The following is a 27,917-nucleotide window of genomic DNA, read 5'->3' on the forward strand; positions in this document are numbered from 1 at the left end:
TGGTGTATCGGCACTATTTTCCTTTGTCCTACCATTCTCCCCTGTCCGTCAGTAATAGTCCGGTGGTCACTGTCTGCCATATATTCCGCAGCCATGAGGACTCTTCCCGCTTCAGTCTCGTATTTACAGTCCTATGAAAAAGTTTGGGCACCCCTATTAATCTTAATCATTTTTAGTTCTAAATATTTTGGTATTTGCAGCAGCCATTTCAGTTTAATATATCTAATAACTGATGGACACAGTAATATTTCAGGATTGAAATGAGGTTTATTGTACTAACAGAAAATGTGCAATATGCATTAAACCAAAATTTGACCGGTGCAAAAGTATGGGCACCTCAACAGAAAAGTGACATTAATATTTAGTACATCCTCCTTTTGCAAAGATAACAGCTTCTAGTCGCTTCCTGTAGCTTTTAATCAGTTCCTGGATCCTGGATGAAGGTATTTTGGACAAACAATTCAAGTTCAGTTAAGTTAGATGGTCGCCGAGCATGGACAGCCCGCTTCAAATCATCCCACAGATGTTCAATGATATTCAGGTCTGGGGACTGGGATGGCCATTCCAGAACATTGTAATTGTTCCTCTGCATGAATGCCTGAGGATTTGGAGCAGTGTTTTGGATCATTGTCTTGCTGAAATATCCATCCCCGGCGTAACTTCAACTTCGTCACTGATTCTTAAACATTATTCTCAAGAATCTGCTGATACTGAGTGGAATCCATGCGACCCTCAACTTTAACAAGATTCCCGGTGCCGGCATTGGCCACACAGCCCCAAAGCATGATGGAACCTCCACCAAATTTTACAGTGGGTAGCAAGTGTTTTTCTTGGAATGCTGTTTCTTTTTGGACGCCATGCATAACGCCTTTTTTTTATAACCAAACAACTCAATCTTTGTTTCCAAAATGAAGTTGGCTTCTCCAAATGTGCTTTTGCATACCTCAGGCAACTCTATTTGTGGCGTACGTGCAGAAACGGCTTCTTTCTCATCACTCTTCCATACAGCTTCTATTTGTGCAAAGTGCGCTGTATTGCTGACCGATGCACAGTGACACCATCTGCAGCAAGATGATGCTGCAGCTCTTTGGAGGTGGTCTGTGGATTGTCCTTGACTGTTCTCACCATTCTTCTTCTCTGCCTTTCTGATATTTTTCTTGGCCTGCCACTTCTGGGCTTAACAAGAACTGTCCCTGTGGTCTTCCATTTCCTTACTATGGTCCTCACAGTGGAAACTGACAGGTTAAATCTCTGAGACAATGTTTTGTATCCTTCCCCTGAACAACTATGTTGAACAATCTTTGTTTTCAGATCATTTGAGAGCGGGCTGTCCATGTTCGGCGACCATCAAACTTAACTGAACTTGAATTGTTTTGTAGAAAGAAATGGTCCAAAATACCTTCATCCAGGATCCAGGAACTGATTAAAAGCTACAGGAAGCGACTAGAGGCTGTTATCTTTGCAAAAGGAGGATGTACTAAATATTAATGTCACTTTTCTGTTGAGGTGCCCATATTTTTGCACCGGTCAAATTTTGGTTTAATGCATATTGCGCATTTTCTGTTAGTACAATAAACCTCATTTCAATCCTGAAATATTACTGTGTCCATCAGTTATTAGATATATCAAACTGAAATGGCTGCTGCAAACACCAAAATATTTAGAACTAAAAATGATTAAGATTAATAGGGGTGCCCAAACTTTTTCATAGGACTGTACAAGCCTCTTGCGATTGGCTCTTCCTGTTCCTCATGTGATTTTGTCCTCCATGTACAGATACGTAGAGGGATAGACTTGTGTAATAATTCTCCTGGTATCAATGATAGCCCTGATGTAGTAATGGGGTTACGAGATCCCACATAATCTGCACATGACACCCCACCAGGGGCCAAGAAGGCAGTCTTTTCCCCCATGATTTGGGAAGACATAGTTGTATCCAGGGCCACATCACACAGTTTATAGAGTCTGACTCCATACCTTGCCCTCTTGTTTGGTGTATATTATGTAACAAGATGGCCTGAGCAATGAGCCAGGGATCAGCCAATGGCCGTATCTTTGGGGGGGGTGTGACCTCTGTAGATATGTTGTTGATGTGGGTAATGCCAGGTCTTAGTTTGTACGGCCTGTCTTTACTTCTTCCATCTTGTCTGGTACAAAGGGTGTTATTAATAAATGTCAGAATATCAATAAAGCTTTATAGCATGTCCCGGCCATCAGAAGACACTGGTGTGTGGTGCGTGCAAGTGGGGCTGTGGTGCTGAGGGCCCATCAGTAATTGTGGGGGCCCCTATAAAGCTGGATGCAAATATTACCTGACACTCATTTACAAATTCCTAATATGTTACTCAGCTCCTTTCTTTGCAGGAGTTTCTTGCTGCCTGGCCCTCACCTCTGATGGTTTCTGGCCTGGGGTCCTGTGACTTAACGATTATCAGGGTCCATTTATCATTGTGGATGGGATCAGCTCCTCCATGATTCACGTGAATTCATGAGTAATGGGAGAACTGATCTCATCCACACTGATACATGGACCCCGCGCTGTGTATTATAAGATGGCATCTGCTCCTTAATCCGGACAGGTTTATCACTATAGGTTGTAAAGCCAGGAGAGACTCTTCTTGTTAGTCGGTGGGTGCCGGAGTCACTTTTACCTTCACCCCCACTTTATGCTTGGTGAGGGTTCTGCAGACATGAGGCATCCCCGCTCCCCTCTATAAATTAAATTACATAGCAAAGTAAGATGAGGCCCAAGTAGTGATAGTATTCATAGGCAGTCAGTCTGGTAGCCGTATATTGGGTAATCTTAGTTTGCCATGTAAGGGGTACTGTCTAGAGATGTTTCTTTGGGATGTGAGCCACACCAAACAGAGGAAGGAGGCAGCCCTGCAAAATAATAAGGACACCCCAAAAATGCACCCGGGGATCCAGGAGGAGATCCTGGGGTGTTCTTGTAGAGTCGGACGGAGGGGGTTGCCGAGTTTAGCTAGAATCAGTGGACCTTCCTGAGCAGCTCCTCTACCAGGCGTCCTCTCAGTTCGGCAGCAGGACACGAGCCCAGCAAAGGCTTCTCCAGGTGGATGGTGCGGAGCTGAAAACAAGAAATCAAGTTATGAGTAGAGATGAGTGAATAGTGAAATATTCGATTCGAGTAGACCTCAATATTCGACTATTTGATTGAATATCGAATCCCATTATAGTCTACGGGGAAAAAATGCTCGTTTCAGGGGAAACCAATATCCGACTAATTGGAGTCGCCAAGTCCACAATGACACCTCAGGAAATGATGCCAACACCTCTGGAATGCAACTGGGACAGCAGGGGAAGCATGCCTGGGGGCATCAAATACGCCGAAGTCCCAGTATTACGCCACTAATTACACGGGAGCTGACTTTTTCTCATAGGAATGCATTGATCCGGGTTCAGTTCTTACCACTGCAGCCTTGCAGCGCTGGAGTCCTGGGTTCGAATCCCGCCAGGAATAACATCTGCAAGGAGTTTGTTTGTTCTCCCCGTGTTGGCGTGGATTTCCTCCCATTCTATAAAAGACATACTTAAATGAAAAAACAAACAAACAAAAAGTACATTGTGATCCCTATATGGGGCTCACAATCTACATTAAAAAAAATCTGCAAGGAATGCATTGATCCTTACTCTTGCATGTATCTCGGGATGGCAAGGTCTAAGCACTTGGAAAGTCAAGGTATATAGAGCCCAAATCCTCTGTATGTTAGAAGTATATACTGAGCTCACAACAGGTATATAACAGGAGATGGGAAAGGTATATAGAGCCCTAAGAGCTGTTGGAGTAAGATTCCTAACTAAATAAAGCTTAATCCTAGCTAACCCTGGCAGTACGTCTCAGTACGTCCCTGTCTAATTCACAGTTTCATCTGAACCGAATCTGAAATCCACTAATCTTATAAAGTAAATTTAGCCAGCCAATGACTTTTTCCTATTTTTTTTCGATGCCTACTTTTTCCTACTTCCTATCCCACCTCCCCTGCACAGTTATTGGTGTAAAAAAAGCGCCAGGGAAGATGGGAGGGGAATCAAATTTTTACTGTGAATACCGCGTGGTATTCGATCGAATACGAATATTTCAAATACTTTAGTATTCAATTGAATACCTATTTGATCGAACGGTATTCGCTCATCTCTAGTTGTGAGGAATAAAGTTGTCTGAAGAACCAGAATCCATAGATGGGAATCAGAGATGAGGTCTTTGCCAAGGACCAGGATTACTGGAAGCCAGAGTTTGGGAGAGCGATCAGTTTCTTGGCTTCACAGGGCATTTTTGCAGAAGATGAGCGGCCCTGCTACAATAGAGGCAGAAATTATTTGTACATCTTCTCTGAAACCTTGACTCTCACCACCCGCATAGTCTGCAGAAATTGTAAAGGTCTGAAGAGTGTGGAAGGAAGGACGGGGAAAATCTCAGAACCCTCCTTTCTCGAGCAACTTCTCTGAAATGTAGATCTATACAAGAAAGCAAGATATCCAGGGAAGTTGTTCCATCTCTACAAGCCAACTCATACATGACACGGCTGGAAAGACCTTCCCAGAAAGTTACCACCAGGGCTCCTTCTCTCCCCCTGGCACAATATCCAAATGTCGGACATCAGATTTCCCTGTCTCAGGGTTGTTTTTAGATGAGCCTTAGACAAAGTCTTCACCCTCTGGGGCTGTGTGGAAGCCGTTAGGTCTCAGTACACAGAGCTGGCTTGCTCGTTCCACTGCTAGACTGAGGCCCCAACAGTTTCCTGGAGACAAAAGTCTCCCAGACCCCACCCTGTGATAGGCCAGCACGGTACCAAATTTAGGGGACCAAACAGTGGGGAAACTAACAGGGAGAATATAAAGGGGAGAACCGCACAGCAATATATGGAACCTAAAATATATAGATAAGACGTACGAACACACCCAGAGATACAAAAACAGTAGAAGCGGCAGCGCTCTGGGATGGTGCACTTGTCATGGAGAAGTTGGTGGAAGGAGCTGTTTCGGTGTGGAGGAAATAGAGGAAGAGGAGGATAGATCCCGTCTGGTGTTCATAATAACTCTTCTATTTATTCCATGGGATTCCGTGTAGTGATTACATCGTCTCATCATCTCTCCATTCAGGTTCCTACAATATAGAATCCTCTCAGTATCTTCTATAGAAGAGAATATTCCTGATTGTTCCATCAAGGATGGAAAGAGACAGGAAGAAGATGGCGGAAAGTCTATTAAATCTCACCCTAGAGATCATCTACCAGCTTACTGGAGAGGTGAGAGATTCTGATGATGTCATCATTACATCATTCTTATCTATAGTAATAACAGATGATAGGACTGGAGAGGTGATGGACTCTGGACATGTATGTAGTGAGATTTATTAATGTGTCTCCCCATATCCAGGATTACACAGTAGTGAAGAAGACCTCTAGTGACCCAATTCAAGAACCTCCACCTCACCCCCTGATACAGGAGGAAATCAATGGACAGAAGATCCTAGAACTCACCAACAAGATGCTGGAGCTGCTGACTGGAGAGGTGACACTGCTGGGAATGCTGGGACATTATACAGTAACTGGAGGGGTCGGGGTGATGACTGTATCATTGTGTTGTCAGGTTCCTATAAGGTGTCAGGATGTCGCTGTCTATTTCTCCATGGAGGAGTGGGAGTATTTAGAAGGACACAAGGATTTGTACAAGGAGGTGATAATGGAGGACCACCAGCCCCTCACATCAGCAGGTAATAGACATGACTATATACACATGGACTTCCATTATTGTGTACCAACAATGAAAGAGCGGCTGACTATAAATATCCTAATCCCAACTGTGTTATCAACCAGTGATATCTCTGGAAGTGATACCGATAGCACTGCAACCTTAGTATCGTATGAAAGAAGAGAATTTCCTCTTTCATATTACACCAAATTTCTGTGTTTTATAATCCCTGAGATATAACTGATAGATCTGACACCTCCCTCCCCGCCTCATTTTCTTTTAATTGTACACAGCCCCGTACTCCATACACAGTCAGAGAAGGGACAGAATTCAATAGAGAAGCAAGAAAAGAAGAGTGATGCAGGATTTCATAGAAAGAGAAAAATTTTGTTAATGAAGTATATAACAAAATTAATTCATGATACAGATACTGCCAGATAATCGAAATTTTAATCAGTCTTTAATAGATGGCGATTGTTCAGACTAGTACTAGTAATAGATTATTGGCAATAAAAGGGTTAACTGTCCAGTGTCTGTAGAACCCTGTACAAATTGCAGCAGTCATTCTCATAGCACAGTGCAGAAATTCTCCCTCCCTCTATTCCTATGATTTCTCTGCCTGGAATCGATCACATATAACTGCACTTCCCTCTTCTCATCCTCCTATTCTGTAGCTCTATTGCACTGTTGTTGTTGTTTCCCAGTACAAAATAGAGGAAGTGACGATGATATAAGTGTTTCTAAGCTTTAACACATCCCAAAACGGCTCTGCTGTCTTCAGCTAAAATCTTATGTTCTGTCTGTGATCTCTGCACTGTAAGGTCTCCACCTACCATTCATTATTGGCTGCGAGGTTGTCAGGTGATACCAGAACCCCAAGTCACCGACACGAGTTTCCTCTATATTCTCACTACACAATGCATGTCACAAAAGCCATTTTAGTTCGACAAATTGCAAAGTATTCAGGTTTGTTAAAAAAAATGAACTATTTGAAATATTCGACTTGATTTGAGCTTAGAACAGTTTCCATGTTGGTTATTCCTAATGGCGCCATTTCTCCACTCGCAATACACTTTCACCAAAGTAGCGCACGGACAGTTCACAACCTGCGCTGTTGGAGAAATACTGTCACCCTTGGCCCGACAGCCAATAATCATCCCTTGTGCAACTCTGATAAATCGTCCCCTTTACCCGAGACAACAGTGAGATTCTGTTCAGCCTATCACACACCTTATATACCCACCAAGCCGGCCCACAACAAGTCACTCCCTTCCTGAGCTACACGCTGCCGACGTCAGAAGTAGGAGGTGATGATAATAATGTGACTTAACTCTTCTATTTATTCCATGGGATTCCGTGTAGTGATTACATTGTCTCATCTTCTCTCCATTCAGGTTCCTACAATATAGAATCCTCTCAGTATCTTCTATAGAAGAGAATATTCCTGATTGATCCATCAAGGATGGAAAGAGACAGGAACAAGATGGCGGAAAGTCTATTAAATCTCACCCTAGAGATCATCTACCAGCTTACTGGAGAGGTGAGAGATTCTGATGATGTCATCATGACATCATTCTTATCTATAGTAATAACAGATGATAGGACTGGAGAGGTGATGGACTCTGGACATGTATGTAGTGAGATTTATTAATGTGTCTCCCCATATCCAGGGTTACACAGTAGTGAAGAAGACCTCTAGTGGGCGCTGTCAGGCTCCTGTGTATGATGGAAATGGAGGAATCCTGAGCCCAATCCCAGGGCCTCCACCTCGCCCTCTGATACAGGAGGAGATCAATAGACAGAAGATCCTAGAACTCACCAACCAGATGCTGGAGCTGCTGACTGGAGAGGTGACACTGCTGGGAATGCTGGGACATTATACAGTAACTGGAGGGGTCGGAGTGATGACTGTATCATTGTGTTGTCAGGTTCCTATAAGGTGTCAGGATGTCGCTGTCTATTTCTCCATGGAGGAGTGGGAGTATTTAGAAGGACACAAGGATCTGTACAAGGAGGTGATGATGGAGGACCACCAGCCCCTCACATCAGCAGGTAATAGACATGACTATATACACATGGACTTCCATTATTGTGTACCAACAATGAAAGAGCGGCTGACTATAAATATCCTAATCCCAACTGTGTTATCAACCAGTGATATCTCTGGAAGTGATACCGATAGCACTGCAACCTTAGTATCGTATGAAAGAAGAGAATTTCCTCTTTCATATTACACCAAATTTCTGTGTTTTATAATCCCTGAGATATAACTGATAGATCTGACACCTCCCTCCCCGCCTCATTTTCTTTTAATTGTACACAGCCCCGTACTCCATACACAGTCAGAGAAGGGACAGAATTCAATAGAGAAGCAAGAAAAGAAGAGTGATGCAGGATTTCATAGAAAGAGAAAAATTTTGTTAATGAAGTATATAACAAAATTAATTCATGATACAGATACTGCCAGATAATCGAAATTTTAATCAGTCTTTAATAGATGGCGATTGTTCAGACTAGTACTAGTAATAGATTATTGGCAATAAAAGGGTTAACTGTCCAGTGTCTGTAGAACCCTGTACAAATTGCAGCAGTCATTCTCATAGCACAGTGCAGAAATTCTCCCTCCCTCTATTCCTATGATTTCTCTGCCTGGAATCGATCACATATAACTGCACTTCCCTCTTCTCATCCTCCTATTCTGTAGCTCTATTGCACTGTTGTTGTTGTTTCCCAGTACAAAATAGAGGAAGTGACGATGATATAAGTGTTTCTAAGCTTTAACACATCCCAAAACGGCTCTGCTGTCTTCAGCTAAAATCTTATGTTCTGTCTGTGATCTCTGCACTGTAAGGTCTCCACCTACCATTCATTATTGGCTGCGAGGTTGTCAGGTGATACCAGAACCCCAAGTCACCGACACGAGTTTCCTCTATATTCTCACTACACAATGCATGTCACAAAAGCCATTTTAGTTCGACAAATTGCAAAGTATTCAGGTTTGTTAAAAAAATGAACTATTTGAAATATTCGACTTGATTTGAGCTTAGAACAGTTTCCATGTTGGTTATTCCCAATGGCACCATTTCTCCACTCGCAATACACTTTCACCAAAGTAGCGCACGGACAGTTCACACCCTGCGCTGTTGGAGAAATACTGTCACCCTTGGCCCGACAGCCAATAATCATCCCTTGTGCAACTCTGATAAATCGTCCCCTTTACCCGAGACAACAGTGAGATTCTGTTCAGCCTATCACACACCTTATATACCCACCAAGCCGGCCCACAACAAGTCACTCCCTTCCTGAGCTACACGCTGCCGACGTCAGAAGTAGGAGGTGATGATAATAATGTGACTTAACTCTTCTATTTATTCCATGGGATTCCGTGTAGTGATTACATTGTCTCATCTTCTCTCCACTCAGGTTCCTACAATATAGAATCCTCTCAGTATCTTCTATAGAAGAGAATATTCCTGATTGTCCCATCAAGGATGGAAAGAGACAGGAACAAGATGGCGGAAAGTCTATTAAATCTCACCCTAGAGATCATCTACCAGCTTACTGGAGAGGTGAGAGATTCTGATGATGTCATCATGACATCATTCTTATCTATAGTAATAACAGATGATAGGACTGGAGAGGTGATGGACTCTGGACATGTATGTAGTGAGATTTATTAATGTGTCTCCCCATAACCAGGATTACACAGTAGTGAAGAAGACCTCTAGTGGGCGCTGTCAGGCTCCTGTGTATGAAGGATATGGAGGAACCCTCGGCCCAATCCTGGGGTCTCCACCTCACCCCCTGATACATGAGGAGCTCAATGGACAGAAGATCCTAGAACTCACCAACAAGATGCTGGAGCTGCTGACTGGAGAGGTGACACTGCTGGGAATGCTGGGACATTATACAGTAACTGGAGGGGGCGGGGTGATGACTGTATCATTGTGTTGTCAGGTTCCTATAAGGTGTCAGGATGTCGCTGTCTATTTCTCCATGGAGGAGTGGGAGTATTTAGAAGGACACAAGGATCTGTACAAGGAGGTGATGATGGAGGACCACCAGCCCCTCACATCAGCAGGTAATAGACATGACTATATACACATGGACTTCCATTATTTGTATGTACAGAATGAATTCAGTCCCTGTCTATCACAAATGTCTGGATTTGACTGTGCCACATCCTGTACTTCCACCCTGCAACAGAAAATCCCGCCTGGCCAGTAAGGAATCTGATGGAGATTCGGGGGCTGATTTGGTAAAGTGGAAAAATTCTTCTTCTGAATTCCTGAAGCAGCTTCTACAAATGTCACTGTGTAATCCTCACCTTAGACCCCAATCACACTATGGAATCCAGACTAGAAAATCTGGTCTGTACATCAGTCACATTTCCCAGCCTGAACTCTGTCCACACACCAGGACTCCCCGTATCTTAGTGATCTATGACGCTAGGAGTCCCTGCTTCCTTGTGACTCCACAGACCCTACTACATACTGTATGGGACAGCAGATCCGCGGTGAGTTCAGGCTGGGAAATCCAGCAGATGTGGTTTGGATTCTATTGTGTGTGTGGGGTGTAATACAGTAAGATTTATGGCATCCTACAGTATTATTCCACATAAGTGGCCATATTTAAGCAGCCATGGATTGTGTTCACCTCTACAGTGACCTAGAGCAGTGGTGGCATCTCCTGCCCCGCTTCATTGCTCTTCACTATCACTGACCTCCGTCTCAGCACAGTGAATACTAATGAAGTAGGCAGCGCTGCCGTTGTTTGCTGCCTGTGCTACTGACTTCACTTCCTTCCATGGTCTGAAGCGTCTCAGGCAGCGGCAGCTCAGTGGGGAATATACTTATAAGTAGGGTTGAGCAATTGGGTTCAGAAAAGATCGGATTCCGATCGGTGATTGAGCAAATTTCACGATCAAGATCAGCTAGAAAATGATCGGTAATCGGATTTTGAAATCTCAAGATCGGCTCAACCCTAAAAGTGACACTTCCCATAGAGAAGCATTGTCTAGGAATGAGGGATCGGGAAAGATCCTATCCCGATCGACGATCAAGCAAATTTCGTGATCAGCTGGAAAATGATTGTTAATCAGATTTTAAAATCGATCCTGAAATCTCAAGATCGACTCATCCCTACTTATAAAGTTATGTTATTTAAAAATAGTGACATCTATTTTTTTTGTCAGATGACTGTACCAGGAGCTCAGAGGGACATCTGATATCTACAGATTTTCCAGCAGAGGATCATGGTATCACACAAGATGCATATGAAGAGCATGTCATTACCCCAGATATATCCTCAGCCCTTCAGGAGAAAGATCTTTCTTCTAATTCATCACGGTTTGTAAAGCAAAATAAAAGAAACAAGAGGTTGACTCTAGGGCAAAATTAACATTGGGAACCCTTTTGTGGGACAAAAGGTTGACTCAGACGGATCATATTTGGTCTGAAAGTGGGCCGTCCGGTCTCGCTTTTGGGACGGCTTGACAGGGCCCTCACTGCTCCCATAGAAACTCCATTATACAACTTATATTCGGAATAACCCTTAGACTAACCCTTATTATCTACTGTAAATCAAGCTGTAACACGTGCCTGAAGGCACGAGGGGCGCTACCTTGATTGAAGTTCACTTGTCACTGTTTGGTAGCGGTTTTGGGATGTTTTTTCAAAATGGTATCAATTGGAGAGGAAGTGTCCGATATCGCATGGAAATACGTTTTCCGTTAGGGACGCGATTCTCGTTTTGGAACCACTCAATTTTGAGGGAATGGCAACGTTCTGCATTTAAAAGTTTCAGAATGCGGCTAGATGGGACGCCGCCGAACAGATCTGCGTTGAATAAAATACTGGAAAATGGAAATTTCTAATGTCAGATGACATGCCATAATCCTCCATTTTAAATTTGACAACCATTTTGGAGTGAGTGAGGAACCTGTCATTTGCTCATAAGTTATTGAGCAAAGGACTTGGCACTCATTGAATTTTTCAAAAGCGCAAATCGCGTTTTTACAAAAACATGTCAAATCTAATTGTTCAAATTTGGGAATCGTGTTTTAATTGTTCTTTCCGTATTTTTGCATGGCGCTCTGCGTTTTTTTTTATTTCGGACAAAGCCCCCATAACTGCCTCTGCTGAGCTTTATTTTACACACTTAGGCCAATGTCTAAGTAGAAATGTAACAAGTCTGACCAGTTATGGATTAGCTTAAGGGGGGGATGGTAACATTAGATTACTGTCTGGCTCTTAACTCTTTCATCACCAAGGGTCAGTGATGCCACAATGTATCCATGATGTCATATCATTATACAGCAATAGCACATGACAGGTCGCTTATTGCCCGTCACTTCCCCAGGAGTAAATGATGTCCCTGTCAGTTTTTTGGCACACGAGATGATCATGAAGAAAAGCACCCCAAGATAGATCACCCTATTTCTGCCATGTTCAAAAATATACGCTTTGTGGCCTTAATCCTATGTATGGACACATAGTAGGGCCCAAAATGAAAAGGGCCAACTGGTTTTCAAGACATTTTTCAGGCCTCATTGAAGCCTTTTATTTTAGGCGTCAGTGAATATTTAAACAAGATTTTCATTTCCAAAACATTTGAAAACTAGAGCTGAGCAAGTAGTATTAGATTGAGTAGGTATTTGAACGAATACTACGGTATTCCAAATACTTGTACTCGTTCGAATACTATCGCTATTCGCAGTAAAGATTTGATTCAGAACCAGCGTTGATTTGCCGAATGCTATAGCATTCAGAAAATCAACACTGGTTCTGCAGCAGGCTCATCAGGAGAGCTGGCAGCTTGCGTTTATGCAGGAGCTGACTTTCTCATAGGAATGCATTGACCAATCAACGCTGGTTCTGCCGGAGGCTCGTCTGTGAGGAGGCGGAGTCTAAGATCAGACCACAATGGAGACTGCTGTGGTCCGATCTTAAAACAAATATCGAATTTCGAATATTTCACTACTCGCTCATCTCTATTGAAAACCAAGATAAATGACATCATTTTATAAACGAGACTCCTCAAGGTATTTATACATTAAGTATATATATATATATATATATATATATATATATATATATATATGTGTGTGTTATGAACATATTTATGATATGTAGTATATCTTTATAATATCAGATGACATGGCTCTCAAATTTAAAATGGATGACCATGCCATTTTGGAGTGTGTGAGGAACCTGTTATTTGCTCAATACATTGAGCATATGACATGACACTGACTGGTGTCATATGCTTAAAGGGATTCTACCATTAAAACAAATATTTTTCTCATTCACACATCGGAATAGCCTTAAGAAAGGCTATTCGTCTCCTACCTTTAGAAGTTGTCTTCGGCCCGCCGTTCGGTTAAAAATCTGTTTTTTTGTCGGTATGCAAATGAGTTCTCTTGTAGCACTTGGGGCGGGCCTCAGCTCTCAAACAGCACTGGGGGCTTCCCCAATGCTGCGAGAGAACTCTCTCCACCGACTCCTCCATCTTCTTCAGCAACCGCCTCTTCACTCATCTTCTTTCAGCTGGGGTCACACTTCAACGCGCGCATGCTTAGTACGCTCTGTACCCCATAGATCTACAGGACCATACTGCACATGAGCACGTAAGCGGGCTCCAAAAAATGGCTGCTGGCCTGTGCACTCGGCTCTGCCTGCGGCCCAATGGCAGAACCGATTGCGCAGGTGTCGAAGTGTAACCCCAGCTGGAAGAAGACAAGTGAAGAGGTGGTTGCTGAAGAAGATGGAGGTGTCACTGGAGAGAGTTCTCTCGCAGCATTGGGGAAGCCTCCAGTGCTGTTTGAGCGCTGAGGCATGCCCCCAGTGCTGCGAGAGAACTTATTTGCAAACCGACAAAAAACGGTTTTTTAAACGAACGGCGGGCCTATTGACTTCAAAAGGTAGGAGACGAATCCTTTCTTAAGGCTATTCCGACATGTGAACGAGAAAAAAAGTTAGTTTTAATGATAGAATCCCTTTGAATGGAAATATATATATTTCAAACTACGTGTCCAGTCAGGGTTTGATCTGTGTTACTTACTAAATATACTAATATAGCTGGTGGGTGCCTAAGGAGTAAATTAAATCCCTGTCATATACCTATGGAGCAAGAGCCAATGACTTCCCAGTAGTGAGGGCCCTGACAACTGAAATCTGAAATTCAGAAACAGGGCTCCTTGTTGTACCAAGCTGTTGGACCCATGGTAGCCACAAAGGTCTCCCCAAAAAGATTGTAGCTTTTTTTTCCTTGCAGTGCCAACACATATCTCTGTACTATGACAAGTGGCATAACAGAAATCCACTTTAATGTCCAGCACAATGGAGTCATTTGATCTCTAGATTATGTAACGGGATTAGTAGATGTTGAATGTTATCTTCAGAAGGAGCGGAGCCATCAGATCACTGTCTGCCTCTTAATGTACTGGCCACTTAGAGTTTTGATTAAATACCAGCCACCCCCATCAGTAGGATTTTTGGCTCACATTTTTGTACTCCCAGTGCTGTTTGGACTTATACTTTGGTTCCTCTTCAAAACAAACGTATCTTTTGCCTTTTACTAGTTCTGTTTTGGAATGAATATATATATATATATATATATATATATATATATATATATATATATATATATATATATATATATATAATATGATTTTTTCAACAGCACCAAGATGAGTTTTGAGTACAAAAACCGGCTTCTCCTTTGTAAACATTGCCTGAAGCTGCAGAAGAATTTGCGCCAACACCTCAAACGTCTGTGCAATAAGAAGGCTTCACCAGAAGAGTTGGACCAGCAAGTGGAAGACGCCATAATGCAGAACTTTAGGATTATTAAATCCTTTTTCACAGTGCCATACAAGGCTCTACATTTTGAGAAGAGCCAGTTTAAAGATCCATCTGAGTTTTTTGTGGATTTTCTAGAAAGCCGTGGGTGCATTATCTCACATAAACCCTCTGAAAGGTAACAATTCTTTGCATTCTTAAAAAGGTGTGTGTGTGTGTGCACACAAATACAGTACAGACCAAAAGTTTGGACACACCTTCTCATTCAAAGATTTTTCTGTATTTTCGTGACTATAAAAATTGTAAATTCACACTGAAGGCATCAAAACTATGAATTAACACAAGTGGAATTATATACTTAACAAAAAAGTGAAAATCAGCAACTGAAAATCTGTCTTATATTCTCGGTTCTTCAAAGTAGCCAGCTTTAGCTTTGATTACTGCTTGGAACACTCTTGGCATTCTCTTGATGAGCTTCAAGAGGTAGTCACCGGAAATGGTTCTCACGTCAAAGGTGTGCCCTGTCAGGTTTAATAAGTGGGATTTCTCGCCTTATAAATGGGGTTGGGACCCTTAGTTGTGTTGTGCAAAAGTCAGGTGGATGCACAGCTGATAGTCCTACTGAATAGACTGTTAGAATTTGTATTATGGCAAGAAAAAAAGCAGCTAAGTAAAGAAGAACGAGTGGCCATCGTTACTTTAAGAAATGAAGGTCAGTCGTCCGAAAAATTGGAAAAACTTTGAAAGTGTCCCCAAGTGCAGTTGCAAAAACCATCAAGCGCTACAAAGAAACTGGCTCACATGAGGACCGCCCCAGGAAAGGAAGACCAAGAGTCACCTCTGCTGCGGAGGATAAGTTCATCCGAGTCACCAGCCTCAGAAATTGCAGGTTAACAGCAGCTCAGATTAGAGAGCAGGTCAATGCCACACAGAGTTCTAGCAGCAGACACATCTCTACAACTGTTAAGAGGAGACTTTGTGCATCCGCCGGCCTTCATGGTAAAATAGCAGCTAGAAAACCACTGCTAAGAACCGGCAACAAGCAGAAGAGACTTGTGTGGGCTAAAGAACACAAGGAATGGACATTAGACCAGTGGAAATCTGTGCTTTGGTGTGATGAGTCCAAATTTGAGATCTTTGATTCCAACCACCATGTCTTTGTGTGACGCAGAAAAGGTGAATGGATGGACTCTACATGCCTGGTTCCCACCGTGAAGCATGGAGGAGGAGGTGTGATGGTGTGGGGGTGCTTTTTTGGTGACACTGTTGGGGATTTATACTGAACCAGCTATTTCATCCGGTTTGCGTTTAGTTGGACCATCATTTATTTTTAAACAGGATAATGACCCCAAACACCTCCAGGCTGTGTAAGGGCTATTTGACCAAGAAGGAGAGTGATGGGACTCTACACCAGATGACCTGGCCTCCACAGTCACCAGACCTGAACCCAATTGAGATGGCTCGGGGTGAGCTGGACTGCAGAGTGAAGGCAAAAGGCCCAACAAGTGCTAAGAATCCCTGAGAATTCCTTCAAGACTGTTGGAAAACCATTTCAAGTGACCACCTGTTGAAGCTCATCAAGAGTGTGCAAAGCAGAGATCAAAGCAAAAGGCGGCTACTTGGAAGAACTGAGAATATAAGACAGATTTTCAGTTGTTTCACACTTTTTTGTTAAGTATATAATTCCACATGTGATACTTCATAGTTTTGATCCCTTCAGTGTGAATCTACAATTGTCATAGTCATGAAAATACAGAAAACTCTTTGAATGAGAAGGTGTGTCCAAATGTGCATATTATTTAATCCTTGATTGTAAGCATTAAAGGGAGTCTGTCAGCAGAATCTTGCATTGGAAAGTAAAACTCATCACCTTATGTGTCTATAGTGTGTGTATAACCCTTGGAATAGCAGCATTACAGGATCATTTGTTTGCTATACAACATACATCATTACTATGCCAATATAAGGACACAAGTTGATAGTTTCACTTTCATATGCACAATGTTGTCAACAGGTTGTCTGGGTCATGGACTGGGTCAGCTGATCTTCTAGCTGAATTGGGTTTTTATATGTATAGCTAACAGCCACACGTAGAGGTCTGTAAAATAATTGAAATTAGGCGGATGCTGGCGTTAGTGGACCCATTATGTAAGAGGCATTTGTGAAGAGGTAAACTGTTTTGTGTTATGTTTCCATGTGATTTCTTCTTTGTAACCTTAGTGGTGGTACATAAGTCCCCAGATCTGGTAATATCTCTGTGTGAATGTTCTATTACTGCTTCTTATTTCTTTCTTTCCTCATTAGGCTGGCCACCTAATGCTCTATTTTCCTACTATTTCTTGTCTTACCATCTGGGAACCATATACTAACACTAAGGAACTGTTCACATTAACATGGATTTATAAAGTGTTTTTGCATATTTACCTGCATGAGTGGAGTTGCACTGGGTGTGTCTCCCCTGATCTTATAAGAGGCAAGTCTGCAGCAACTCCAGGGTTTTATAGGGAAAACTGCAGAGTATTATGGGAAATGTCTAAGGTATAAAATGATTCCAATTCCCAGAAAGCTGGGTAGGGGTATGTGTTGGTGAAGTTCACATGATGGATAGTTTGTGAGACTACAGCAGCCTGAGGTACAAGGTGTTTGTTGTATACATTATGGAGATTTTCTGAAGAATTATTATTTTTTGTTAAAACTGGACTTCCTGAAATAAACTCCTTGGATTCTTTTCATCATTCAAGACCTGATTATTTTTTTGAAAAATCCCATGCTTCACATATGGTGTCAGAAGTGGGATGATTTTTGGAGTATTGCTGTAAGTACTCAAGCCTAAAGAAACAAGGGAGTTATGTACAAGACACGTTCCTGGCGTATTAATGCAAAGCCGCCAACTAAGTCTGCAAAGCGAACTGTTGCAAGGAAACTGGTGAATATGGAAAGTCAAGGTGTCAGACAGAGAGCACTGCTAGAGGAGGATGCAGAAGTGCAAGGAGCCACAGCTGCTCCATTAACTCCAAGTGTTGCTGAGCCTTCTGAAAAGACTTTACCAGAGAGCATTGCTGACCTTATGAAATGGTTAACTGTGCAGCAGATCAATGCAGAAAAAAGGCAAATGGAGGAAGCCAGGAGAAATTGCGAGGAATTGCGACGTCAGGATGAACGCTGGAGGGAGCTGTTTCAAACCCTGAGACCGCCTGTTGCTTGGAAAGACCCTCGCATGACCAAACTTTCTCCAGAAGATGATATTGAAGCCTATTTATCCACATTTGAAAGAATTGCACATACCTGTCAGTGGCCTAAGGAACAGTGGGTGGTAAGACTGGCGCCATATCTTACTGGACAAGCCCAACTGGCATATAGCCACATGAACATGAATGATGCAAATAACTATGACTTGGTTAAAGAGACTATTCTAAGGCGATATGACATCAGTGAGGAAACCTACAGACAGAGGTTCAGAGAACTCAAGTACAGCTACACTGATGATCCAAGGGAAGTCTTTACTCGCCTGCAAGACTTATATATGAAATGGATGAAACCAGACAACAAGACGACTGAGCAGATCAGTGAAGTGATCATACTTGAACAATTTTTACAAATTCTTCCAGCTGATGTTCTTGCTTGGGTTAAAAAACATCGGCCCAAAAATGCTGACAAAGCTATTTCTTTGGCAGAGGACTTTATCCTAGCAAAAAGAGACCTAAGCAGGTCTGCAACTGGCCCAGCCAAACCATTCAGAACTTTCTCTGGAGGGAGAGGTCAAGAAGCCAGAAGTCCATTAAAAACTGTCACCAGTGAAAAAATGTGCTATATTTGCCAAGAAAAGGGACACATAGCTAAATTTTGCCCCAGGAAAAGCTCTAAAGGCACAAAGTCTGGATTGTTTTTTGCTAGCAGTGACTTCATGCTGCCAATCCAAGTTAATGGACAGAACGTGGATGCTTTGCTTGATTCTGGCAGTAAATTAAGCTTGGTAAAGGAGAACCTAATAACTCAGAAGATGGACTCTCCCAAAGTGCCAATTACTTGTGTTCATGGAGATACAAAAAAATACTCCACATCAAATATTGACCTGCAGTTGGATGAGAAATGTTTTACCATGCCAGCAGTTGTTGTTCCAGAACTACAAGTACCAGTGATCCTTGGAAGAACCACACCTGGATTCAAAGATTTGCTAATGGGGAAAAGCCAGCTGTCTGCTGTGACTACCAGAGCTAAAGCAAAGGCACACAAGAGAGGTGAGACTTTGGAGGACATTTTCCCATTTCATGAGGACATCATGGAGCCGCCATCATCCAAGCCTCTGAGAGTTCCAGGACAGCAGGATGTCTCTAGGAGAAGAGTTTCCCTGGATGGCAAGTATAAAAATGCTGACTTGTGGGACACTGATATTGCATTTGAACAAAAACAGGACATTGACTTATATGCATTGTATGAACACGGTTTAACTAACAGTAAAGTGGTTGCAGAAAGTGGTAAGCAGCTTGTTACACCCTATTATCTGGTGGAAAACAATATTTTGTATAGAGTGTGTAGTCACCCAAAAACAGGAGAGCAAGTGCAACAGTTAGTTGTGCCAAAAAAGTTTAGACCAGAAATTTTGAAATTAGCGCATGATGTTCCTGTTGCTGGACATTTGGGTTATAAAAGAACTTTGGCCAGAGTACTCTATCGGTTCTATTGGCCTGGAGTTTATGATGAGATCACTACTTACTGTCGTAGTTGCCCAATATGTCAGTACACTGCTTCAGCTCCTCCCAAAGCAGAGCTTATACCCTTACCAATAATTGATGAACCATTTAATACTGTGGGTATGGATATTATCGGTCCACTAGAAAGAAGTTCCAAAGGTAACCGTTTTATTCTTACAATTGTTGATTACTGTACCAAGTATCCTGAAGCCATACCTATGCGCACAGTTACTGCTAAAAGAGTTGCTGAGGAAATTCTGAAGGTGTTTAGCAGGGTTGGATTACCTAAGCATATCCTTACTGATCAGGGGAGTAACTTTACATCTTCCTTTCTCTTAGAAGTTTATAAGCTTCTTGGTATACAGCCTCTCAGGACTACCCCTTATCATCCACAAACTGATGGGTTGACTGAACGGTATAACCAAACCTTGAAAAACATGCTTAGGAAATTTGCACATAACGATCCAAAACTATGGGACAAATGGTTGCCCTTTCTATTATTTGCCTATCGTGAGGTTCCACAAGAGTCTACAGGGTTTAGCCCTTTTGAATTGTTATATGGGAGACGACCCCGGGGACTCTTGGATGTTATTAAAGAGGTATGGGAAGGTAAAGATGGTCATCAGAAAAATGTGGTGGAACATGTATTGGAAATGAGAGAAAGATTAATGAAATTGATTAAGGTAGCTCATGATAATGTCCACAAGGCAAAAGTTTACCAAAAGAAATGGTATGATCAACATTCCAAAAATAAATCAATTAAAGTTGGGGATAAGGTTCTTCTCTTGCTTCCCAGCAGTGAGAATAAGTTGTTGGCCAGATGGCAAGGGCCATATAAAGTGGTTAGACAAACAGGTCCTGTTGACTTTGAAATTGAAACCCCAGATAAAAAACAAAAAAATAAGGTTTACCATGTAAATTTATTAAAACGTTGGATTGAACCAGAGGTTAGTCCTAAAGATAACACTACCTGTACTATTGTCGCAGAGTCTTCACAGGATATGTCTGAAGAAATCTATGATTTGTTGAAAAATTGTGCTCACTGGTCAGAGGTAACATTGAATCCAAAGTTATCTAAAGAGCAACATTGTGACCTGAGGAAGATTATAGGGTCCAGTTCACATATTTTTGGAAGTAAGCCTGGCCGTGTGTCTTTAGTTTCTCATACAATAAATACTGGAGATCATCCGCCTATCAGACATAGACCTTATCGTATACCTGAAAAATTAAAGGGTAAGGCTGAAAATGAGGTTCAGGAAATGCTTAAATTGGGCGTTATTGAACCCTCTAAAAGTCCTTGGTCATCACCTGTAGTGATGGTTGGGAAAAAAGATGGGACAATAAGATTTTGCATAGATTTTCGTAAAATTAATGCTATATCTAGTTTTGACAATTACCCAATGCCGCGTATTGATGAGCTCATAGATAGATTGGGGTGTGCAGAATATATTTCTACCCTAGATTTATGTAAGGGCTATTGGCAAATTCCACTTGATGAGAAATCAAAAGAAAAAACTGCTTTTGTGATGCCTAATGGTCTGTATCAGTTCAGAAACATGCCATTTGGTCTTCATGGTGCTCCAGCCACGTTTCAAAGAGCCATGGACTTACTCTTGAAGGATCATACGGAGTACAGTGCTGCTTATTTAGATGATGTGGTAATCTTTAGCAAATCATGGGAAGAGCACTTGTATCACTTGGAAAAGGTGATAACTGAAATTGGGAAAGCAGGATTTACAATTAATCCACGTAAATGTGCTTTGGGATTCCAAGAAACAAAGTACCTTGGGTTTATTGTGGGTAGTGGTAAAGTAAGGCCAGAGATATCCAAAGTACAAGCCATTCAATCTGCGACTATTCCAGCCACAAAGAAAGAGGTCAGATCCTTTTTAGGTCTTGTTGGCTATTATAGACGTTTTATTCCAAACTTTGCTACTATCGTTGCTCCCTTAACCGACCTAACTAAAAAGAACAGTAGAGAGGACGTGATATGGACAAGAGAATGTGATTTAGCTTTTGAACAAATAAAAGAAATTTTGTGTAAAGAACCAGTCTTACAAAGCCCAAACTTTGACAAACCATTTATTGTACAGACGGATGCATCTGAGGTGGGACTTGGGGCAGTCCTGAGTCAAGAGATTAATGGTGAGGAACACCCTATTCTTTATTTAAGTAGGAAACTTTTTCCCCGTGAACAAAAGTATTCTACAATCGAGAAGGAAGGGCTGGCGATGAAGTGGGCATTGGAGGCATTACGCTATTATTTATTAGGAAGAGAGTTTACTTTAGTGACGGATCATCATCCCCTCACTTGGATTCATACCATGAAGGACAAAAATGCCAGAATAACTAGATGGTATTTAGCATTACAGCCATTTAAATTTGAGATACAACATCGGTCAGGGTCCAAGCACCAAAATGCCGATCATTTGTCTAGGTATGGTGCTGAAGTGAAAGCGGTCTGAAGAAGGACAAGCTTCTTCTTAAGGGGGGAGGAATGTGAAGAGGTAAACTGTTTTGTGTTATGTTTCCATGTGATTTCTTCTTTGTAACCTTAGTGGTGGTACATAAGTCCCCAGATCTGGTAATATCTCTGTGTGAATGTTCTATTACTGCTTCTTATTTCTTTCTTTCCTCATTAGGCTGGCCACCTAATGCTCTATTTTCCTACTATTTCTTGTCTTACCATCTGGGAACCATATACTAACACTAAGGAACTGTTCACATTAACATGGATTTATAAAGTGTTTTTGCATATTTACCTGCATGAGTGGAGTTGCACTGGGTGTGTCTCCCCTGATCTTATAAGAGGCAAGTCTGCAGCAACTCCAGGGTTTTATAGGGAAAACTGCAGAGTATTATGGGAAATGTCTAAGGTATAAAATGATTCCAATTCCCAGAAAGCTGGGTAGGGGTATGTGTTGGTGAAGTTCACATGATGGATAGTTTGTGAGACTACAGCAGCCTGAGGTACAAGGTGTTTGTTGTATACATTATGGAGATTTTCTGAAGAATTATTATTTTTTGTTAAAACTGGACTTCCTGAAATAAACTCCTTGGATTCTTTTCATCATTCAAGACCTGATTATTTTTTTGAAAAATCCCATGCTTCACAGCATTTACCAGTATACCTAACAATGTGTAGCTGCAGGAATATCAGTAGATGTTTTGGTGGTATTATAAGTAGTGGTAAGCGATCTGATCACCTCAACATTGGGATCTGTCAGAGTTTGCTTCCCTCGGTTCTGGCCGCGAAGCAGCACTGAATTTTCTTATGTGGAATTCAATTCACCAAATTTTGAGCCATCACACTATAATGTTTCTCAATTGCAGGCCAAGCTCCACTGACTCCCCGCAGAGAAAAATCCGTAAGGCTGTGACTTATAAGAAGCATGACATTGATTCGCCCATTCTGACTGGCTTCCAACGTTCTTTGAAGCAGCGCTTTTCTAAAGCAACCATTGAGCGGATTGTAAGTGTGATTTTCTATTAGGTTGCCTGTATTTGATTTTACCTTCCACATTCAAACCTTATTTCATATTCATGTCATTACTTCTAGATGGAGCACGTTGCCAAATATCTGTTTTTCGTAAATCCGGAAGAGGTGTCCGTGTGTTTCATAAAGGATGTGGATAAAACCAGGGAATTTTTCAAAACCCTATTAAATTCCAAAACCTCTAAAAATACTTTAAATAAGATGAAATATCATATTAGTCTGTTTGTTCAATATCTGACCTCAAAGGAAAACCCAAGCCTCCTTGACGAAGAAACACAAAGTGCCGTTGATCCTTTCTTGAAGGTGTTACAGCTAATGAAGCAGGAGATAGATCAGAAGGCCTGTCCAAGCAGAGGACGGAGGTAAGTCGATGCCCTGAGAACAAAATTGATCCCCTATGCACTGCATAGTGGCTAACTTACTGATCGAGGGGGTCCAACAGCCGAGACCCACACCAATCACAAGACTAGGTGTAACATCTCTGCCTGTTCAGGTCACTGCGCCACCCTCGGCTCGCATGCGGCGGTGCAGGATGCGTGTGCAGTTTAGTTCCTTGCTTAGAGTTTTGGTTGCACTGTGTGAACACGGCTCTAGTTCTATAATTGAATTTGCACCACACCCATCTTCTGCCCTTGTCTGCCTCAGTTCATGAAGTAGTTAAATTTGGTCTTGCCCTGTGATTGCCCAGCCTGCCTTCCTGTCAGGTCCAGGGCGGGTTTATCCTCCACTATTTAGTCTTGGCTCACATTCACACTGGTGCCTGTTATTGCCTCGTGCTTGCTGGCTTTCTCGTGCTGTTAATTTTCTTGTATTCTTTATCCTGACCTTGGCTTTTCCTATTGACTATTCTTTTGGACTCCGATTTGGCACTGCATTGCTCGACTGTTACCAAACCCTGGCTAGCTGACCTCCCTTTGTTGTTGTTTGTCTTGTCTGCGTTTTTTGTCACATATATAGGAAGGGATCATCTCCAAGCTGCCGCCTATTACATAGGATAGGGCCTGGCAAGAGGAAGGGACAGTGGAGGGCTTCAGCTTAGGGCTCACTGTCTCTTGTGCCCCGCCCCAGGGATCTCCAGCAGCTACTGGGGAATTGTCACTTAAGCAATTCCTTAACACTAGGGCTCCCTGTTTAACCCCACCCCCTCTCCCCATCACTGACATCGACTCACAGTAATGTCACTATAAATCAAGAATTTATAGAGAAGAAAAATAACCTTTAACACCTCTAAATATATTTTTTAACCCCCTACAGATCAGCAAATGTGCCCCTCACAATAACAGAATGCCAGAAAGTACTGAGACTAACAAAATCCCAAACCATGAGAATATTTCAACAAGCGAGCTCAGGGGAAGAGTTGAGTGTCAAGGACAAGACTCAGGCCTGTCAGTATCTCCAGGCCCTGCTCCTCCTGAAACACCTCCGCAAACCGCAGGTTGCCCAAAATCTGATGGTGAGCCCTTTTAATTACACGCTATTGACATATATGTTATTGTGACATATCTAATATCTTTATGTTCCTTCACTTCTAGATAAAAGATTGGCTTGATAGGAAGCCCTACACCGCCTCCGATGGACGGAGAGTGTCAATTGTCAGAACACAAAATGACATCATTATACTGGAGGATGAGGATGAGCAGGCACGTGTGCAAATGCAAACACCACCAGGTGCGATGTTCTTCATTTTCTCATAATTGGCAATCAAATGATTAACATAATATATCTTTCACAGAATTTACAAGTGTACTTTGAGTACATTAGGCCAACTATAACACAGAAGGCGGAGACGGTGCATCAGTTTTTCGTGTCATCGGCAGGCTTACCCATCACAAATTCAAACAGAGACTTGGCATTACTCCTTCAGAAGTAAGTTAACAGTGCACTAATTTATTAGCATGTGACCGGGCCCTCACTTTTAGTGAAAGTCATGTCATTTGCTCAATACGTTATTACTAGAGATGAGCGAGTAGTGAAATATTCGATTCGAGTAGACCCTCAATATTCGACTATTCCACCGAATATCAAATCCCATTATAGTCTATGGGGAAAAAATGCTAGTTTCAGAGGAAACCACTATTCGGCTAATTGGGGTCACCAAGTCCATAATGACACCTCAGTAAATGATGCCAACACCTCTGGAATGCAACTGGGACAGCAGGGGAAGCATGTCTGCGGGCATCTAACACGCCCAAGTCCCAGTATTACCCCACTATCACAGCCGATCAACTAGACACTTTCCAAACTCAATAGCACCTCGATGGAAAGTGGAAAGATATTTGGAAACCTTCTTTCCTCTACATTAGTATGGACAGAAAGACACATTTTAAGCTAAACAAACATTAGCATGCACCCCTTTAAATCCATGACAACCACAGATGGCATAGGCAGGGGGGAAATCAAACAGCACCCACCCTTAAAGAGGACCTTTCACCACTTTTGGGCACATGCAGTGTTATATACTGCCAGAAAGCCGACAGTGCGCTGATTTCAGCGCACTGTCGGCTTTCCCGATCTGTGTCCGGTGTAAAGAGCTTACGGTGCCGGTACCGTAGTGCTCTATGGTCAGAAGGGCGTTTCTGACCATTAGCCAGAGACGTCCTTCTGCCTCGCGGCGCCAATCGCTCTGTACTGTGGCGCGGGGAGGAACTCCCCCCTCCCGCTCCTGATAATGCTCGTCTATGGATGAGCTGTGTGAGCAGAGGGAGGGGGCGTTCCTCCCGGCTCCACAGCACAGCGCGATTGGCGCCGCGAGGCAGAAGGGCGTCTCTGGCTAATGGTCAGAAACACCCTTCTGACCATAGAGCACTACGGTACCGGCACCGTAAGCTCTTTACACCGGGCACAGATCGGGAAAGCCGACAGTGCGCTGAAATCAGCGCACTGTCGGCTTTCTGGCAGTATATAACACTGCATGTGCCCAAAAGTGGTGAAAGGTCCTCTATAACTGTCATGGTGTGCGTGATGTAGTGAGACCTCATAAAATTACTTTTGTGGCCCTTGAGGTGAGTCCTTCCAAATTAAGTTAGAGGCCCTTAAGCTGAGCCATACAAAAATTTTACTTTTCATGCCCTTTTGGATGAGGTGAGCCTTACAACAGCAGAGTTTCAGGCCCTTTTAGTGAGTTCAGCCGTATAACAGTAGAGTTTTAGTTTTTGGCCTTTGGGGTGAGTTCAGCTTTACAACAGCAGAATAATAGGCCCTTTAAGTCAGTTCAGCATTACACCAGCAGACTTTTTGGCCCTTGGGGTGAGTTGAGCCTTGTACCAGCAGAGTCTTCGGCCACTGGGGTGAGTTAAGCCTTGCACCAGCAGAGTTTTTGGCTCTTGGGGTGAATTTAGCCTTGTACCAGCAGAGTATTAGGCCCTTGAAGTCAGTTGAGCCTTGTAGGAGCAGAGTATTAGGCCCTTGAGGTGAGCCTTAATAGAGTGGTTCGCTATCTAACCCTGAGCTAAATGTCTCTCCCTCTCTCAATCCAAGCTGCATCTACCACGAATATGGCTGACATTATTCTTATAAATCGGAGGTCACCTGATTTCGCCAGCCAAAGACTTTCCTTTTTTTTTTCCGATACCTACGTTTTCCTGCTTCCTGTCCCACCTCCCCTGCACAGTTATTGGTGCAAAAAAAAAAGCACCAGGGAAGGTGGGAGGGGATTCAAATTTTTACTGCGTGGTATTCGATTGAATAAAAATATTTTGAATACCTTAGTATTCGATCGAATACCTATTCAATAGAAGGGTATTCACTCATCTCTAGTTATTACATATGACCAGAGCCTCACTCTCATTGGAGTCACTGTCAGTTCAAAGCCATGTCATATGCTCACTTCATTATTGGCACATGACCCGGCCCTCACTCTCATTGCAGTCATTGACAGTGAAAGCCATGTCATTTTCCCACTGAAGTATTGGCATAGGACCCGGCCCTCACTTCTTTCAGGGATGTTACTGATATTAGCAAATAACAGGTTGCTCAGTCACTCCGAAATGGTTCTCAAATATAAAATGGTGGACTATGCCATGTCATCTGACATTATAAATTTCCATATAAGCATATGACACCATTGAAAGCCTCAATACTTTATTGCATATAACTGGGCCCTCACTCCCAGGAAACGCACTGACCGTGAAAGTCACGTCATCTGCCCAATAAGTTATTGGCACATGACCTGGCCCTCACTCTTATTGGAGTCACTGACAGTGAAAGCCATGCCATTCGCCCTATAAGCCATGAGCATATGACTGGGACCTCACTCAGCATTTCTCGCTCAGTACCATGTTGGATGCCATATTCCTAAGGCTCTACTGTCAGCCAAAAACGCTCATGTGAACACCTTTTTGGTCTTCAATTGGGCTGTGTAAAGCTACTTTTATCAATACTAAAGGTTGTTTTTTTCCTCAGGTTTGGGCTGCCCAAAGTCACATGGAGGATGGCAAAGGCCATGTTTGAAGATTGGGCATTGCTCAATCTTTCAAAGGCCGACAGAGAAAATGTTGAAGCGTATGTGCGGTTTTATCAAGGAGAGAGATACAACGCAGATATCTCAACCCTAGTCAGTGGAATGTTGGCTTTGGTGGCATTGGAAGGACACAGTGAAGGAGAAAATTCTGGGTAACCTTATCCACAGGCAGCTCTACACCCACAAGTGGTTTTTCATAGCATGAGATTTGCGTAATGAAAAGTGTAATTATCATTCAAATCTGTTTGTAGTAACTTGCCTGTCTTTTTAACTTCACAGATCTAAAGTGGGCAAAAAGAGAAAATCCTCGGAAGAAAAGGCAGAGGAGCATGGGACTGTTGAGGAAACTGAGGAGGAAAGCGATGATTCATCAGAGGAGATATCAACTGAAGAGACACCCAAGATGAGAAAGTACAACGATTATGAGAGGCTGCTGGATCTTTACCCTGTGAGATTGGACAATAGTGTTCCTACAATCAAAATGTGCAAAAAGGCGAGCTGCCGCTTTGCAAAGTTTTGCTGCGACAAGTGGAGGCGGAGCCAATATGAACTAAGAGTGAGAGATGCCGCTGGTAAGTTCATATGTATTCTTAACGATCAATATACAAGCATTTTACAGCACTGCATTCTTTTGCCTATGCACTGTAAAATAATCGGCAAACATTTTTCAATGTAAATTATTTCTTTTTCTTGTAGCTCATTTCAGACATGTCCCCAGTAGTGGGGAATTGTCAACTTATGTAAAGAAACAACGGTGG

The 27,917-nt window shown here is 42.5% G+C and overlaps 3 protein-coding genes and 1 pseudogene across 3 annotated transcripts in view; 2 read left to right on the forward strand and 2 right to left on the reverse strand.

Annotated features, from left to right (window-relative positions):
- Positions 1-27,917, reverse strand: part of LOC142190458 (oocyte zinc finger protein XlCOF7.1-like) — a 383,441-nt gene that overhangs the window by 146,565 nt on the left and 208,959 nt on the right. The window lies entirely within an intron of this gene.
- LOC142190474 (oocyte zinc finger protein XlCOF29-like) overlaps positions 1-27,917 on the reverse strand; it is a 339,394-nt gene that overhangs the window by 93,307 nt on the left and 218,170 nt on the right. The window lies entirely within an intron of this gene.
- The window catches only part of LOC142189044 (uncharacterized), a 163,503-nt pseudogene that overhangs the window by 89,125 nt on the left and 46,461 nt on the right, over positions 1-27,917 (forward strand).
- On the forward strand, positions 9,141-11,112 carry LOC142189068 (gastrula zinc finger protein XlCGF66.1-like). Its single transcript, XM_075262124.1, has 4 exons — positions 9,141-9,281; positions 9,412-9,591; positions 9,670-9,793; positions 10,907-11,112. Exons 1-4 carry the CDS (start codon positions 9,204-9,206, stop codon positions 11,110-11,112), a joined length of 588 nt encoding a protein of 195 aa, XP_075118225.1. The 5' UTR covers positions 9,141-9,203.

This window comes from Leptodactylus fuscus, chromosome 1, assembly GCF_031893055.1.
Source record: "Leptodactylus fuscus isolate aLepFus1 chromosome 1, aLepFus1.hap2, whole genome shotgun sequence".
Classification (NCBI taxonomy): Eukaryota; Metazoa; Chordata; class Amphibia; order Anura; family Leptodactylidae; genus Leptodactylus; species Leptodactylus fuscus.

What these genes read in the sequence shown, in the direction of transcription:
- LOC142189068 (XM_075262124.1), top strand. Translation starts at nt 9,204, where the DNA reads ATGGAAAGAGACAGGAACAAGATGGCGGAAAGTCTATTAAATCTCACC. An exon ending in TCTACCAGCTTACTGGAGAG is followed by an intron (nt 9,282 to 9,411) that starts GTGAGAGATTCT and finishes CCCCATAACCAG; the next exon opens with GATTACACAGTAGTGAAGAA. An exon ending in TGGAGCTGCTGACTGGAGAG is followed by an intron (nt 9,592 to 9,669) that starts GTGACACTGCTG and finishes TTGTGTTGTCAG; the next exon opens with GTTCCTATAAGGTGTCAGGA.